Source organism: Pteropus medius, unplaced genomic scaffold (assembly GCF_902729225.1).
Source record: "Pteropus medius unplaced genomic scaffold, Ma_sr-lr_union100, whole genome shotgun sequence".
In the NCBI taxonomy this organism is placed as follows: Eukaryota; Metazoa; Chordata; class Mammalia; order Chiroptera; family Pteropodidae; genus Pteropus; species Pteropus medius.
The window spans coordinates 18,583,442-18,599,016 of NW_024355205.1; the positions used below are offsets into that span (position 1 = coordinate 18,583,442).

The window sequence follows — 15,575 nt, forward strand, 5'->3', positions numbered from 1 at the left end:
GCCTGTGTGTGTGTGTGCGTGTGTGTGCATGTGTGCGTGTGTGTGCACATGTGTGTGCATGTATGTAACTAAAATTAAAATCACTAAGTCTACAGCCATGCCCCCCTGAACACGCCCAATCCTGTGTGATTTTGGAAGCTAAGCAGGGTCGGGCCTGGTTAGTACTTGGATGGGAGACCAGGTGCTGTCGGCGTAAAAAAAAAAATCACAAAGCTTACTCACTGAGTTATGAACTCTAATCTCTTCTATTCGTTTTGTTAAATAGTGCAGATCATAACCCACTATACTGATTTCTTGGGTCAAGACCCACAGTTCAAAGAGCCCTGGGATGTGAAAGGAAAAATTTTGTAGAAGTGAGGACCCTGATTCCTTTGCTAGCTTCACCTGTGAAAACTTGGCTCTCACCAGGAAGTGGATCATATCCAAGATCTCTTTCTATTTAAATATATCACCAAGAATTTTCTATCTTCACCTAGGTGATTTCTCCCCATCAGGTAATCAGGGAAGGCAGCATAGTTTTTCCTCTGTGCAGTTCTGACTGCCCTACACGTGCCTGCCACGCCCCTGCCCCTTATCCACATCTATTTCCAAGGGGCTGCAGCAGTGTCAGCTGCTCGGCCCTTGGCCTGAGCCCATCCACAGCTGTAGTTCAGACCATCAGTCCCAATAACCATGGTGCCTGCAAATGTCAGTCCCCAGGGTCTACCCTAAAGCAATATAACCCAAGAGGGTTAAAGTAAATAAGTGCAGTATTAGCATGGATTTCCAGTGACGTCAGTTTTGTCTTTAATGCTGCATCCCAGCAGTCTTCTAAACCATAAGAGATCAATTTCAAATTCAAGACAAGCCTTTGCATTTGGAAATGGAAACTATGATCATATTTGGGGGCAAAATTCTCCTGAAAAGAGAGTATAAACTTTCCAGTGCATTAAAGTAAAAGAGAGAATTTAAATGCAGTATATTTACTTGTGGAGAGAGAAGGTTCTTTGACTCCAGTTCCAAAATGATTTTGAAAATAAAAATTTTCTCAGAGCTTTATGGTAAATTCTTCTTAAATCGAAAAGATAACTATTTGTGTAATTTCTATGTATGCACTAAATAAACATACACACATACGTACATACACACACCCACAAAATCCTCACTACGGAGCAGTGAAGATTCCCAAGCAGTGAAGTCTGGATAGTACAGCTAGTTAAGGAGTTAAAACTGAGTGAATCATATTTTAAGGGCTACAAGAGATTTGCACGTTTCTACCCAGGCACTGTCTCAGCAGACAACCAGCAAACCCAATGCAGGGCCATTGTGCATTTACCTTCTAACGCTGAGAAAAAAACGGTAACGCTTTAAGCATGCTTTCATTCCATTACATACTTTTTCACTGAACAGCACCAGATACATGTTTTTAAATAAATTTGAGAGAAGCAGCAATTCAGGCTAATAGATAAACAGAAACCATAAAGGATTATTAGTATGTTACATCCATGGATTACAAATTAGAGACAAGATTATAGGTAAGATTTTAAACACAGAACACTTGTATGAAAATATGTATTAAGATTCCATTTTGTATTTTCTTCAAAGAATTGTCACATTCCTATTAATAATATCAAATAATGATAATGTTATCGATTATCTTGCATCAGGATTTTTCTCAAACACTTCACTTTTTATAATCCAGGCTACACCTTAAGAAATCACTGTATTAATTCTATACATCCTACAGTATTTGCCAGGTGGTATAATAGTACATGCCAAAACTTGGGAAAACTTGTGAGTATTAACACTATAATAACATAGAAGCCATCAGACCACATTTCATTGTTTTATTGAGACTTTTTCAGTTTTAATTATCTATGGCAGGTACAATTCTAGTGACTGTGATTAAATCAAGGCTCTGCTGTAATTATCAATAGCAGATGCAAAGTTTCCTGTCATGCCTTAGACACACACACACACACACACACACACACACACACACACACGATATTGTACACTCCTGCATGCAAATGTATAGGAAATGTACATTCCTTTTACTAAAAACATGATTGCGTACAATTAGTCTAGAATTTGTTAAGCTACCGTTGATTTATATAAACCTGAGAAAGCTCAAAATATCAAGTAACACTGTTTCCATACCGCTCATTCAATGGCACTATAATCACAAACAAACCTAGTTCAATTATCTATATTAAAATCACAGACAATATAAAAATAAACATTTTTGCAAAAGCACTAAAACATACTAGAATTCAAATTCACAAATTTTGATATGTCACATATATTCCCCTTCATATTAATTGGTAATAATGTGTATAATACAATGTACAACAGAATAAAAAATTGTAACAGAAATCAGCAGCCAAATATAATAGTTATCACTATAAAATACAGAATTAACGTTACCAACTGAACAAATAAAACAGATTAAAATTAATAGCAATGTTAAACTTGCTGGTAGTGTGTTACTTAAAAACTCTATCTCAAAGAAATTAAGATTATATTATTTCACCTTAAGAAGAAACACAGCACAGAAATTTAGGTAGAACTGAGCACAGTAACTGATTATACCAGTTGCCTCTTTCTCTACTCATATCCCTAAAGTTTTTCCTTAAATTCTAACATTAGATCGATAACCAGACTTCTAAAACATAAGAGATCTACTTTGAATTTAGGACAAGCCTTTTGCATTTGGAAACAGAAGCTTTGATCATATTTGGGGTCACAATTCAAACTGCCCTGAAAGGACAATATAAACTTTTCTATAATATCATATAAAATGCAGACAACACAAGACCCGGTCTGGCTAAGATGTTTCGCATTTGCTATTGATCTTATGATAGTTGGACAAGGAACTGTGTTTGTATAGAAAGAACTCTAAATAAAAAGGTAAACGTGCAAAAGCATTTCTAGAGAAAATTTATCACTTGTATCATGAAACAGATTTTCATACTTTAGATCAAAAAAATCTGAAGACTTAAACATTTTAGGATACTGATATTTGAAAAGCATCATAATATACAATAACTCATTTTATCTATGTTCATTTATGTTATGTAAAATACACCAGTATGACATTAATAGTATACATTGTAATAAATATAATTTACATCAGTATGTTGGATCTTTCCAGGAAGTCTTTCAATATGTACATCTGAAGAACTGTAAGCTTTATTAATAAATACTCTTATGATAGCTACAATTTGACCAACAAAGTTAAAGCTTCAATAGATCTCTAAAAGTTACACATCTTTATTGTCACTAGTCCAATTCCAGCTGCTATAAGCACTGACATCTCTTGTATCCAAAGGCAGTTTAGTGTACTGCACAAGTAAATTGAGAAAACCTACAGGTCATAGGTCCACATCGTAACTGGTGAATTTGGTAAGAAGTTTTAGCCAAAGACTTTTTAGCCAAAGACTGAAGTTGAAGAGTCCTGGAAAATACAGTAGCAGATTTCATGCACATCTGGCTATCTGTAGTTTTAATGCTTCCATGTCCCCTAAGGCCCCAACAGATGTCATCCAACCTTTTTAATCCATGAATAACGGTCTTGAAAGGATCAAGGGTTCCATAGCTAGCCAAGTGGCAATGCCATGGTTTTAACTAAATCCTACACTCATGCTATCTCTCTTGTCTTATTACTTCAATACAAACACAGTAATGTTCACAGAGTCAAAGATGTAATTTGTGTGCCATACAATACCTTGAACTTGGCATTCAAATAGTTTTGTATTGTGAAATTTAGTTAACCGATAAGTTCTATAATTTTAGCAGTTCTTTCATCAAAATACCAACAGATTTCTGCCTTTACCATTAAAATACTTATTCATATTGTCATGTTTCATAATGATTTTGAGCCAACAGATTACTGCTTCACCATTAGTACAGACTCTTCTCAGAGCCCTCTATTTGCCTGGAAGGAGTTGGTGAGATCATTCTTCTTACTAATTGACATGCATTCACATGTCACTGTCGTCTATGTGATGCTAAAGAAGAAACACTCTGGAAAAAAAAAAAAAACATGCCAAGAAGTAAAAAGGCTTTCTAGCCACTGTCCGCCTCCTGGATCCACACTCCACAAGAAAGTTCTCTGGAAGTTGAAACAATGTACTTAACAGATACTGGAAATCAAGCTGGGTATCCTGAAACCTACAAGGAAGAAAACTAAAGTAAATGATGAGGAAATACTACTAAAATGTGTACCATTAGCCTTTGAGTTTAAGGATGGTACAGGTTTTGAAATTTCTATTTTGGTCAGATTTAGTGATATCAATCTTGTCTCGCTGAACATGATGTTTGACAGGGACAATACACTAATAACATATTTCAGACATTTTTCTTTGAGGATTCCACAACAGAAAAGCTGTAAGACACCAACCAATTGAGAAGCCAGTTAACCTTCTCTTTCCTCCAAATGAGGATGTGTAGGTGGGACATCTAAAAGTTTGTTGTTGTTGTTGTTGTTGTTGTTGTTTTCTATAATTCTGTGCATTAACACTGAACATGTAAAAAAAAGAATCACTTTTTAAGAAGCTAAACACAGTTTTCTTCATTGGTCTTAGTGACCTGAGACTGGATAAACTGAAGAAACTTTAAGAAGAGCTGAAGGTCTCATAAATCCGCAACCTACCCATCCAAGCATTGCAGCAACTGAAATCAAGCCCTGACTTACCTGTCACTGTGTCCCCCAGGTTCTTGCCTTAAGACACAGCCTCAAACTGTTTTACTTACAAAATGCTTTCAAACAAGTTACTCTATCAGGTGCAGACTCTGTTGGTTTTATTGGGGCTATTTTTCATAATTAAACATTCCTTTAACACGAGATTTATTTGCTTGGAGTTATAAATTGTGTTACCTCACCTCATTATTCTACATCATATAGAATTTTAAGGTTTTAAAGGCTATAAATACAGCAATTCAACATTCAGTGAAAAACTGTTATAAAATCATCAAAGTATTTTATAGATTTCTCATTACTGCCTGGCAGAGAAAAAATATAAAATAAAACACTGACCAAGTGGTCTTTTCTTCAACTATTAGTAGTTTCTGTAACTTTTCACTGCCATGGTCCCTTAGGTACTTAAAATTAATTCTCTTTATTTCCCTTTCTCATATGTTTCCAGTTTTTTCCCCCCCTTTAACTATGAGGATAAAAGATCTAATAAAGGATTATAGCTTCTCATTCTATCACCACAACCTACACAAATTCTGCCTCCTTTTCACATTGCATTTCATGTTTTCTAACATTTCAAAGCAGCAAAAAAGAACCTTTACACCATGGTTTTAATTTAAACTACAGTCCTTATTCTAAAAATGTCTTCTCCTCACTCAGAGTTGCCTCATACATTTGAGAATGTGATCGTAGGCTCTGCACTGTGAATGACTGGCAAACACTCTCTCTCTGATAATACTACCTTCCTGCCCAACAGCCCTCAACTTGCTGACAGTTATTCAACTTTGGTCTGCAGTTTATCTGTGATTTTTCAAATTGTTTTTACAGATGTGAGTGAGCATTTGCACTGGAACACAAACTCCTAAGGCACTGCACAGCAGTGATGCAAGTAAAATGCTCTCTCACAGGAAGTCTAACAGAGTTCATGGTGTTTACAAGGAAAGTACACTTTGATTATTTTGAATGAGTTTTACCTGTAAGATAATATATGTAGGCTTTCATCATCAAACATTTAGGACCCAACATATAGTGAGCAGTTTTCAGGAAATAACTGGAAAATAATCACTTTTAGGTTTTTTAAATTCATTGTCTTTACTTTCCTATTCAAGTCTCCAAGAAACTCAGTCAGTTACCACCTATGCATATAGGACCAAAAATGACACCCAGCTGAGATCTCTGTTCATCTGAGAGTGAATAAATTGAGTTTATTATTTTGCTATAACCTGTGCTAAGTTTGAGAATAGAATATAGAGTTTCAATTTGTTTTTACCATGGATTATTAAAAACATTAAAGACGAGATGAATCACAAACTCAGGATTCAGGTGGTCAGTTTTCTTGGAGAAATGATTAATATCAAAATAGTTCCAGTACTCAAGTGCACTTAAACAGAAAAGCTTGTAAAATTTAAAGGCAGAAGAGAAAGTAAATGTTTAATTGGGACAGTATTATTTTATTATACATATTTCTGGTTAGAAGGAAGGAAGGCCTTGAAAGCAAACCCAAACAAGCCAAGTGTGGGTGTGGGCATTTTCATTTTTTTTTTTTTAAACTCATTAATTTATTGGTTTGATTTTCCTCTAAACTTTTAGAAACTTAAAGGGGGCGGGGAGAACACTTGGTTCTATTAAGCATCCTACCATGTTACAAAAGTGGGTGTTTGGGGATTGAGTCTTCACAAGCTTGTATCTCCATTCTGCTTGAACTCGGATAAAATATTGAGGGTCATGTCTTCACTCCTAGATTGCAAATTTGCCTCACTTCTTCTGGAAGCTTTCCTGGTCGCTCGGGAGAGCCTCCTTCTGAAAGTATCTCCTGCCAAGAAATAGAGAATGGGGTCCACACAGCTGTTGAGACTTGCTAGACCTCTTGTCACCTGATAAGTGGCATAAACCCTGTCATTAAAAGCACACATTTCTGGGGTCTGAAAATCCAGCCGGGCCCTCAAATTCATCGTTTTCATTACATGGAAAGGGATGTAAGACACAGCAAAAACAGTCAGTACGATAATCACCAGGTAAATTGATTTCCTCCTCAGAGGTGAGTTGTCCAGATCTTTGTAAATCAAAGCTCTCACAATTAATCCGTAACAGCCCAGAATCAGCACCAAGGGGACACAGAACATGGCCACGGTCGTGCACATGCTGTAGATGAAATAACTTCGCAGGTACTCGTCTGAGGTGGTGTCATAGCAGGTGGTGGTTTTGTTTTTCCGGACCCCGGTGCCCGAGTAGAAAAGGATGGGGGAGATCCCCACCACCACGATGAGCCACACCAGCACGCTGATGTAGATGGCGTTCTTCTTCTTGAGCCGGCCCAGGGACTTGAGCGGGTACACCACGCCACTGTAGCGGTGCGCGCTGATGCAGGTGAGGAACAAGATGCTGCCGTAGAGGTTCACATGGAAGATGAACCTCTGTAGCTTGCACATGACATCCCCGAAGATCCAGTCTGTCTTATTAAAGTAGTAGAAGATGAGCGCGGGCAGAGTCAGCACATACAAGAAGTCGGCCACCGCCAAGTTGAACATGTACACGGAGATGCCGCTCCACGGCTTCATGTGGAAGACGAACATCCAGATGGCCACGCTGTTGCCCAGGAAGCCGATGATGAACACGAAGATGTAGACGGCCGGCAGGTAGTAGAACTGGAAGCCCGTCTTGGTCAGCGAGCATTTGAACGAGGCGGCGACGGCGGCGGTGGAGGCGACTGTGCTGTTTCCCCAGGGCGAGCCCGAGACGGCCAGAAGGGCAGCTTCGGTCCCGTTGGGGACAGCCGACCACAGTACCTCGGTCATTTTCTCCTCCCGGACTCAGGCGGCGGCTCCGAGGGGCAAGCGGCGGCGAGAGGGCGGCGGCGGCAAGGGGCGCAGCGCGCATCGGAGAAGCGGGCGCGCGGAAGGGAGCGGGCGCCGAGGATCCCCGCGGGAGGGGTCGCGCGGGGGGTCGCCCACGCCGGCTCCCGCCCCGCGTTCGCCGCGGGCCATGAAATCCGCCCGGGGCCGGGGCCGGGGCCGAAGCGGGTTGGCGAGCGGGCCAGCAACTTCCCCGTCCTGCTGGCAGCGCCGAGGTTACACAACAGGGCGTGCGGGGCCCCGCGGCCGACAACTTTCCGGCTGAGCTTTCTCGAGGGTCCGCGGGTCTGCGCCTGGAGCTCAGCGAGGTCCAGCCAAACTCACTACGCTGTGCGCTCGGGCGCGGGGAGGGCACTCCCCAGCCTCCTTTCCCCCAATCAACTTCGCCTGGGCATCTTCCTTCTCCCTACCCTGCCAGCGAGCGCTCGGCTCCGGGGCCCGCGCCACTTCCTCCGCGCCCCCTGAGCTCAGCCTCCGGGAGCCATCGGAGCGCGTGGCCGCAGACCCGTGCGCTTCAGGATCGCGTCCCGTTCGCGGTCAGCACCGCTCGGTGCCCCCTTTCCAGGCCCCGCACGGTCCCGAGTGCAGGAGCAGGCGGGAGAGCCGGGCTCCCGGCGAGGGTGGGCGGAGTTTGGGCACCGGGCGAGTCCGCGCTCCGCGGGAGGCGAGGGGTGTGCCTCCGCCCAGCCCGCTCGGCTGCCCGCCTGCGCTCTCTAGGGCATTCGCCCCGAGCCCCAGGCGTCTTCTGGGGAGCCGGCCTCCGCCAGGGCCGGGCGCGCTCCGCTTCAGCCCCGTCGCTGCTCCCGGAGTCGGCGACGAGAACGAGGGGCGCGCCGGGTCAGGGTTGGCTGCTGGGGAGCGATTGGCCCGCGAGCGCTCCTTCGCTCTTCCGCCAGCTATCTCGGCAAAGTGAAGTTGCTGACACACAGGAAACCCTTCCGACCGCTCAGAGCCTTCTGCTCGCAAGCCTAGAGCCGACGCGTCCGAGGCAGACGTCCCCAGGGCCCTCAAGAACCACGCCAGGTGCTTGCAGGTTTCAAGCAGCCAGCAGTGCCCCGCTGGGAACGCCCTGGCGTTGTACTGCGCCTCGCTGCACGGAGACCGGATTCCTGGCACATGCAGGAACCTGCTACTCCAAGACTGCCCAGGCTTTCAGAGGAGGGAGGGCTGGAGGTAGATGGGAGAGTCGCTTTGTGCCCTTCTAGTCTGCTTTTTCCTTTTTATATCAATATTTTTTTCTTAGCTAATAATTATTTAAATACTGTGTCTCTTAATTAACCAAATGTCAATAAATCGAAGTCACTGGTAACAGTCAACGTGAGAATTTCGAAAAGGGCCTTGTAAAAATATTAGTGGATACTTCACGTTTGCTTCAGCACAATTTAACTTGAAACCTACCACCTACCAACAACATAAGCTCTCCAAATTCTCCTGTCCGGTACATTTAAAGATCAGAGGCTGCAATAAAAAATAATTTTAAATACATTTTTTGGAAGTAACTTGAATATTAAATGCAGCTTTATTTGGATAGATGTAAAGGATAATTACAACTCCGAAGTGATTAAGGTATGGTTTTGCATTTTATTACCAATCTTATTTCTTTAGGTTAAAGTGATTAGTCACAAATTATCTCTAGTAAGTACTTTAAGAATATAGGTTGGGAATTTTATTGAATAGTAACAAAGACCTTTCTCTTAGAGGGAAAAAAATCCCAAAAGAAAATATCTGTAGAATATATACCATAAATATTTTTTTTTTTCTGGTCTTGGATCTTACATGACAGTTTTCTCTTAAAAAATAATCAAAGGAATACCAGGAGCTCATGGCTTTGACACTACAAAGGAAAATTCCACACAAGACCTAGAGGATCCTTTAGAGAAACACACATAGAAGGACCCTATCTAAACATGGCATCGTGAGCACACTAGTATTTTGAAATGTGGTCAATTGAACAGCATGAAAATAAATAATAAAACTAGAGTGAGTAACAGGTAAAGGGCATGAACGCTGTTGTTTTTAAAACTGTCTTAACAGAAATAAGTGCTACTGGCCTCAGTGTTCTCATCTATAAAATGAGAGAGTTGGATTCGAATATCTTTTAATTTTCATTCCAGTCCCCAAAAGAAGTGATTCCACAATTCTGAGACTTAATATGAAGCATTTTCGTAGTTTTGATTGAGATGGTACTAATTGAAATGATATTCTATTAAGAGAGAAAAGGAAGTAATGAAAACCATTAAGAGTTCCATTGGTATTCAATAGGTCCTAACTCCTCACTCCTTTGCATTTTTCATTTGCAACATAAGCAATATGGATCCTCACTCTGAAGTTCTCTGCAAATGCATTAACTCATAATGTGAGAGTTTTGAAATGTACACTTAGTCCAAATACCATTAAGTACTTTCAGAAAACTTGACACTTTACTAAGAATTTCAAGGAGACAGTTGTCCTAAGAGCACCATAGACTTCTTTTTAATGATGTTAAAAATGTAAATTTTGTAAACACTGTGTTTACATTCAGGATATTTAACTACATATTTATAATATGTTTGTTATATTTTAAATCAAAATTATGCCTTCTGGATATAATTTACATGAATTCAGTTATCATTTGTTGATAACTTTCTATTTGTAAAACATCAAACTAGATTTAATGAAAGAAAAAAATAAAATCCATCTGAGACCCAATAACATGTCAGTATTTTTTGGTATTCGAATACCAATCATAAATGCCTTAAAGGTATGAAAAGAATATGTTCCATTAATTTAAGTGATTCACTCCAAACATTTTGTATTAATTTGTTTAGTATTTGTTTAATTATGTAAATTCCTAACTTCAAGTTTTACAATTTAGTTGGAAATGCAAAGAACATACTAGCTAATCATAATAATAACATGTAACAATAGCAATAATAATAAGCCTTTCCTATTTACTCAGCACTGTGCAAGTCTAACAAGGATAGCATCTATAATCCTTAAAAATATTTTATGATAGTTGACAATTGCATTCCTATTTTATAAATGGTGAAACTAAGGCACAGAGAGGTTGAGTAACTCATCCACAGTCACACAGTAAAAACTGGGATTTAAACTTAAGTCATCTATCCCGAAAGCCCACACATGTAACCACTATTCTATGATGAAATACACATAAGTACAGGCATTAATAGGAAAATTAACTTTTAGTGACCACTACAGATTGAGCATAGAAAGGATCATTCCCAGAAGCCTTCTATAAAGAGAAAATTTTGAGCCACATCTTAAAGGTACTGATAGAATATTTCAGAAGCTTCTCAAATGTTCTACTTTTCTACTCATGCTTTTAAAAACAGCCAACGATTATGCAGTTTATGAAACGATCCCTCTGATTTCTCTGTCTTCCATCTGGCTTGACATACAGCCATTGCCTTACTGCTGACGGCATTCCCTACGCTGCCCTCGCCATCCCTGTGATCACCCTTCAACTATTAATTTGTCCCTCCTTCACCCTTCACCCCTTTCTCTCAGCATCCCCGACAGTTACCAGAATGTCTAACCAACTTATTGTATATCTGAAACGAATACAAAAAATAGCCAACAATTTATAGAGGATCTGAGAAGGACTCACAATTATGGGGAAATCAGATGTGTTTAGCCTCAGATGCAAACAAAAGAAGCTGCCCTTCTTGTGTTTGCAAAGATTCTCATAACCAACTTTAGGAAATCACTTCTTTCTCTTTCCTTAAAGTCACAGAAAATCTAATAATCATGGAGGATGGAAAGGTCATTGAAAAAATTCTAATCGAGGACCACAGGCATAAAAAGAAAAAACCCGATAAACATAAAATATAAAATCTCTCAATTCTAGAGCTGAGACTAAGAAAATGAGATTTGATTAAATAAAGACAATACTACAAATACTAATTCTAATTGGGGTGGCAGTGTGAAAGAAGAGAGTATCAGTGGGCAGGACAACTCATGATTTTGTACTTGACAATGAGACCCTGATTTAGGAGATAAGAGGATCCTTTGAGATCTCCTTCTAAGTATAATGACTAAGATGTGATAACTTCTGAGATAAACATTAGGAAAGTGGGGAGACTTTTGTATTCCCCAAGATGAAAATAGGGAGAAAGGAATAAGAGAAAAGAGAGGCTAAGAATTCATAGCCGATGTCCTCTAATGAAGTCGGAAAAGGCGAGGGGGCTGAGGTGGAGCGGAAGTGGAAAAGGAATATACTGAGAAAGAATGAAAGGATTGTCCAGTGCTGCGAAGGGGACCAGCTGCTCCTATAAATTATGCACTTGTCATGGATCCAATCAGTAGACTTCCTGAAATTTATTTCATTAGGAATCACAGCAGGGGTATAGGACACAGAAGAGGAGACAGCGGGGTTGCTCCAAGGTTGGAATGAGAGGAGAGCAAGACACCAAAGAGGCCCTGAGAAAGAGAGGGGAGAGGAGGGTAAAGGGGAGATAAGAAGAAGAAAGTGCAGGACGGGGAAAAGGACAAAGCCAGGTCCCTGCACAGAAACAGGTGGAGACCTTTACTTTTCAATCGTTTAACTTAGGCAAGTGAAAATCACATGTGAAAATAGATACCTTTTTTTTCTTACATTAAGTCACATCTTCCACTAGCTCACTCTGAGAGCACTGATCTCAATTATGACCTGAGTGTTTCACAGTCTTCAATATTAAAGCTAATAGCAATTGTTGTCACTCATATTTCAGACTTTGGCTCTCCGAAAAGTTGATAACAAGTACTCACCAGTTGCACTCAAAAATGTGAACCAACTTTAAATAGATGATCATTGTATCCATTTTTATACTCTTTTTAGTTTAGATTCTTGTAGAAAGGCTGTCAGGATGGGCTAATCCCAGAGAGTCTTTCTACAACAAGCCAAACGTTGGACACTCTTCTGGAAAGATAGAAATCTGGGTGACCAAAGAGAGCACCCAATGAGTGAACATATACTAAGGCGAAATAGTCCCATCTGATTTTTATCTTTCAGCTTTAGTTCTAGACATCTGATACTACAGCTAAATATTTGTCTTAGAGACTGCATCATAGTTATGATAACTAGATAAATAAAATACTTTCTTAGCTCACCGGCAACATCTACTTTGAGTCTCTTAGCAGTTTCTCAAAATTAAATATGCCTACAGATCGCTTGGAGGAATCTTACTAAAAGGAAGTTGTAGGTATGGGATGAAGCCTAAGACTTGTATTTTTAACCAGTTCACTTTCATTTCTAAGCTCCTCATCCAACTACTATACTCAGAGTAGCAAGGTATTATAGAATCCTATCTGATATTGCCTGTCAATTTAAAACCTATGCAGCTGCTCCTATCCAACAACTAAAACACCTTAAAGATTTAGTAATTTTGAACTATGGCATACATGTGCCATGTGCTATTTGGAATGCTTTTTATGTATTAGCTTATAGCACACAGTTTTGGAGAAGACAGTATTGGGTTCAAAGGTCAGTTAGGTCCACTTAACAGCTGTGTAACTAGACATATTGCCGAACCCACCTGTGTTAATGCTCTTATTAAATGACTCTTATATCACAAGATAGCTGTGAGAATGTGATTGTATAAAGTGCTAAACACTGTGCCTCGTACACAGCACACAATAAATGGTAGCTATTATTATTATAGTCATTATTATCATTATAATTTGTAATGCTCTCATTGTTTTTATCTTCATAAGAGGGCATTTGCATATAAGAAATCAAATCCATCAAAATCAGCTTGTAACTTTATTTGGAAGGGTACAGAAGTATGAGCTTCACAAGGAAGTGAACATAGGAACTTGAAAATCAGGGATTTTTGCCTATTCTTTCTACTTTTCCAAAGACATGGAGTCTCTGTTCTCTGCCTTTCTCTATTTAACTATTGCTTGTCACAATAGTTAAATAAATAGTTTGGTTTTCTTTCCTTTGCTCCTTTACCTCCCTTTTTCCTTCCTCCTTTTCCTTTCCCTCTCTCTGCTGATAAATTTTCTCTCTTTCTATGTCGGCATGGCCCAACACAGCCACTCAAAGCCTAGCATTATTTCCAATGATAAGTTCTTGGGGAAAGAATCCAGACTTACATTGTCCAGTTCACCTTGGCCTGGAAGAGAAAGGGGTGGGCCACACAATTGGAGCCTTCCTCCAGGGCCAAGTGACAACCTCCAAGAAAAGAGAAGAGAAGGATGGGCTATATCTCTTAGGGGATATGGGTACAGGGAAGATGTGATCAACCAATGAAATTGTTATCATCTCTGATGTAAAAGGCAATATGACTATGGATGTGATTGGTGGATAGGGAGGGGAGGGGAGGAAGAGAAGGGTTTCAGGAAATGCAATTGTGACAAGCAAACTCCAAAGTCTCAAGGCTAGAGGATTATGCTTGTAGCCATTCAAAGCCTGCTGGAGAAACAGTTCTCCAGGGTTGGTGGGAGCAGGCCCTGGGAGTTTACTGCTGTGGCAGAGAAGTTGGTGAGAGTTAACTACCATTAAGAGCACCCAAGTGGAGATCTACAGAGCAAATGGAAGAGCTGAGCAGAATGAATGAACTAAGAACTCAGAGAGCAGAACAATACTGTTGTCTCATCTATTGTGAAGAGAGAAAGTAGGAAAGAAAGGGATAAAACGTCTTTGCATTCCCGATAGGAAAATGGAAGTCTTCCTTCAAGCAAAGATAAATTATGAAGTCTTGCTTCCATTCTGGAAATCAGCCCTGAGGAATGGTAATTGCCACTGGGACCCTAATTATTAATTCTGTTGGGAGGAGCCTGAGGGACATATTTACAGTAATTTGAGTCCCTGGAAATGAGAAGTTTGACATGAGCTTCAGAGCAGCAGAGGAATTGAATTTGGTTTAGATTTTAAGTGCTTGAGGAGAAAGTGGGAAGCAAGGCTGGAAAAACTTTGTGGTGATTGCATTAACCAGTCATGGCTAAAAGCTCTGCATGTTCTTCTCAAGCATGAAATTTTGACTAGAGGATACATTATAGTTTACTTTAGCAAGATACCATGAGAGATTAGCATCTCCAAAGTGGCAGATGCTAAAATGAAAGTGGCAGACTGGTAAGGGTTAGGATTAGAAAGTGTATGTGTGAAGGACAGCTGTGATGAGGGGAAACAGAGCTGAACGAGCAACGTAATACGTTTCATTTAGAGACAAAGTTATCGCCAGCAAGAGGACACTCAGAGATGTGCCAAAGATAGACTTTACAAAGTCATGAAATTAGTGTTCAGTAAGTGTGGAAAAGTGGTCCAGGAATGGAAGATAAGGTCGATGTGCATAGTTATTTTTAGAAAAAGAAAAGGAGAGAGAGAGAGAGGAAGGAAGGAAGGAAGGAAGGAAGGAAGGAAGGAAGGAAGGAAGGAAGGAAGGAAGGCAGGGCAGGAGATTTGTAGTTGTGCTGGAGAGTAAGATTATAGTATTCACCAAAAGCTTGTTATATATTATAATATAATGTTATATATTATGCTATAGTTAACAAAAGGGGACATGAAAGAACTAACCTGGGAATATCTGCTCAGAAAAAATGCAGGAAAAAGATGCAGGGCTCTGAGAGAAGGAATGGGCATGGGACAGGCATTTCAAGGGAAATAAAGCACTTGCAACTCTGACCTGAGAAGAAAAGGCAGAAGGAAAGGAGGATGTATGGGAAGATGAACAAGCACTAGGTCTGAAAGGAAACAAATTCTCCTTACTTTAGAAAAGATCATCTTGGTTACAAGTTCTTGGAGGTACTGCATGAGAAAGAGAAGGGACCCCATTTCTTTTTTTATCATGGGTAGAAAGACTGAAGAAAAGGAATATAACCTTCCAAAAATGTAAATATATAACATTAAATACAGTAAGTGTAAAAAGCTTATATCAGGAACTTAGAATACGAGGAGTAATGGCACATGATGATATATAAGGAGCTATATAAGGGAATGAGGTCTAATTCTTCAGGCAAAGTGGAGAGGCAAAAATATAAAAAATAGATTAATAGTCAATGGTAAAAGAAAAGTTGACCATTAAAGATTGATAAACGCTACAGGTCTGGATAGAGCAGAACTTAAAGTT

General features: G+C 40.0%; 1 protein-coding gene across 3 annotated transcripts; it reads right to left on the reverse strand.

Annotated features, from left to right (window-relative positions):
• Positions 1-1,809: 1,809 nt before the first annotated feature.
• P2RY1 (purinergic receptor P2Y1) lies at positions 1,810-7,990 on the reverse strand. 3 transcript variants are annotated; one of them, XR_005651695.1, is made up of 2 exons: positions 5,650-7,990; positions 1,810-4,152 (listed from the first exon to the last, which is right to left on the reverse strand). XR_005651695.1 is itself a non-coding variant. In XM_039857676.1 (2 exons), exon 1 carries the CDS (start codon positions 7,468-7,470, stop codon positions 6,349-6,351), a length of 1,122 nt encoding a protein of 373 aa, XP_039713610.1. In that variant the 5' UTR covers positions 7,471-7,990; the 3' UTR covers positions 1,810-4,152; positions 6,314-6,348. The 3 variants fall into 3 exon arrangements, 1 of the variants encoding a protein (XP_039713610.1); XR_005651694.1 differs by having other exon boundaries at positions 4,676-7,990; XM_039857676.1 differs by having other exon boundaries at positions 6,314-7,990.
• Between the last annotated feature and the right edge of the window lie 7,585 nt (positions 7,991-15,575).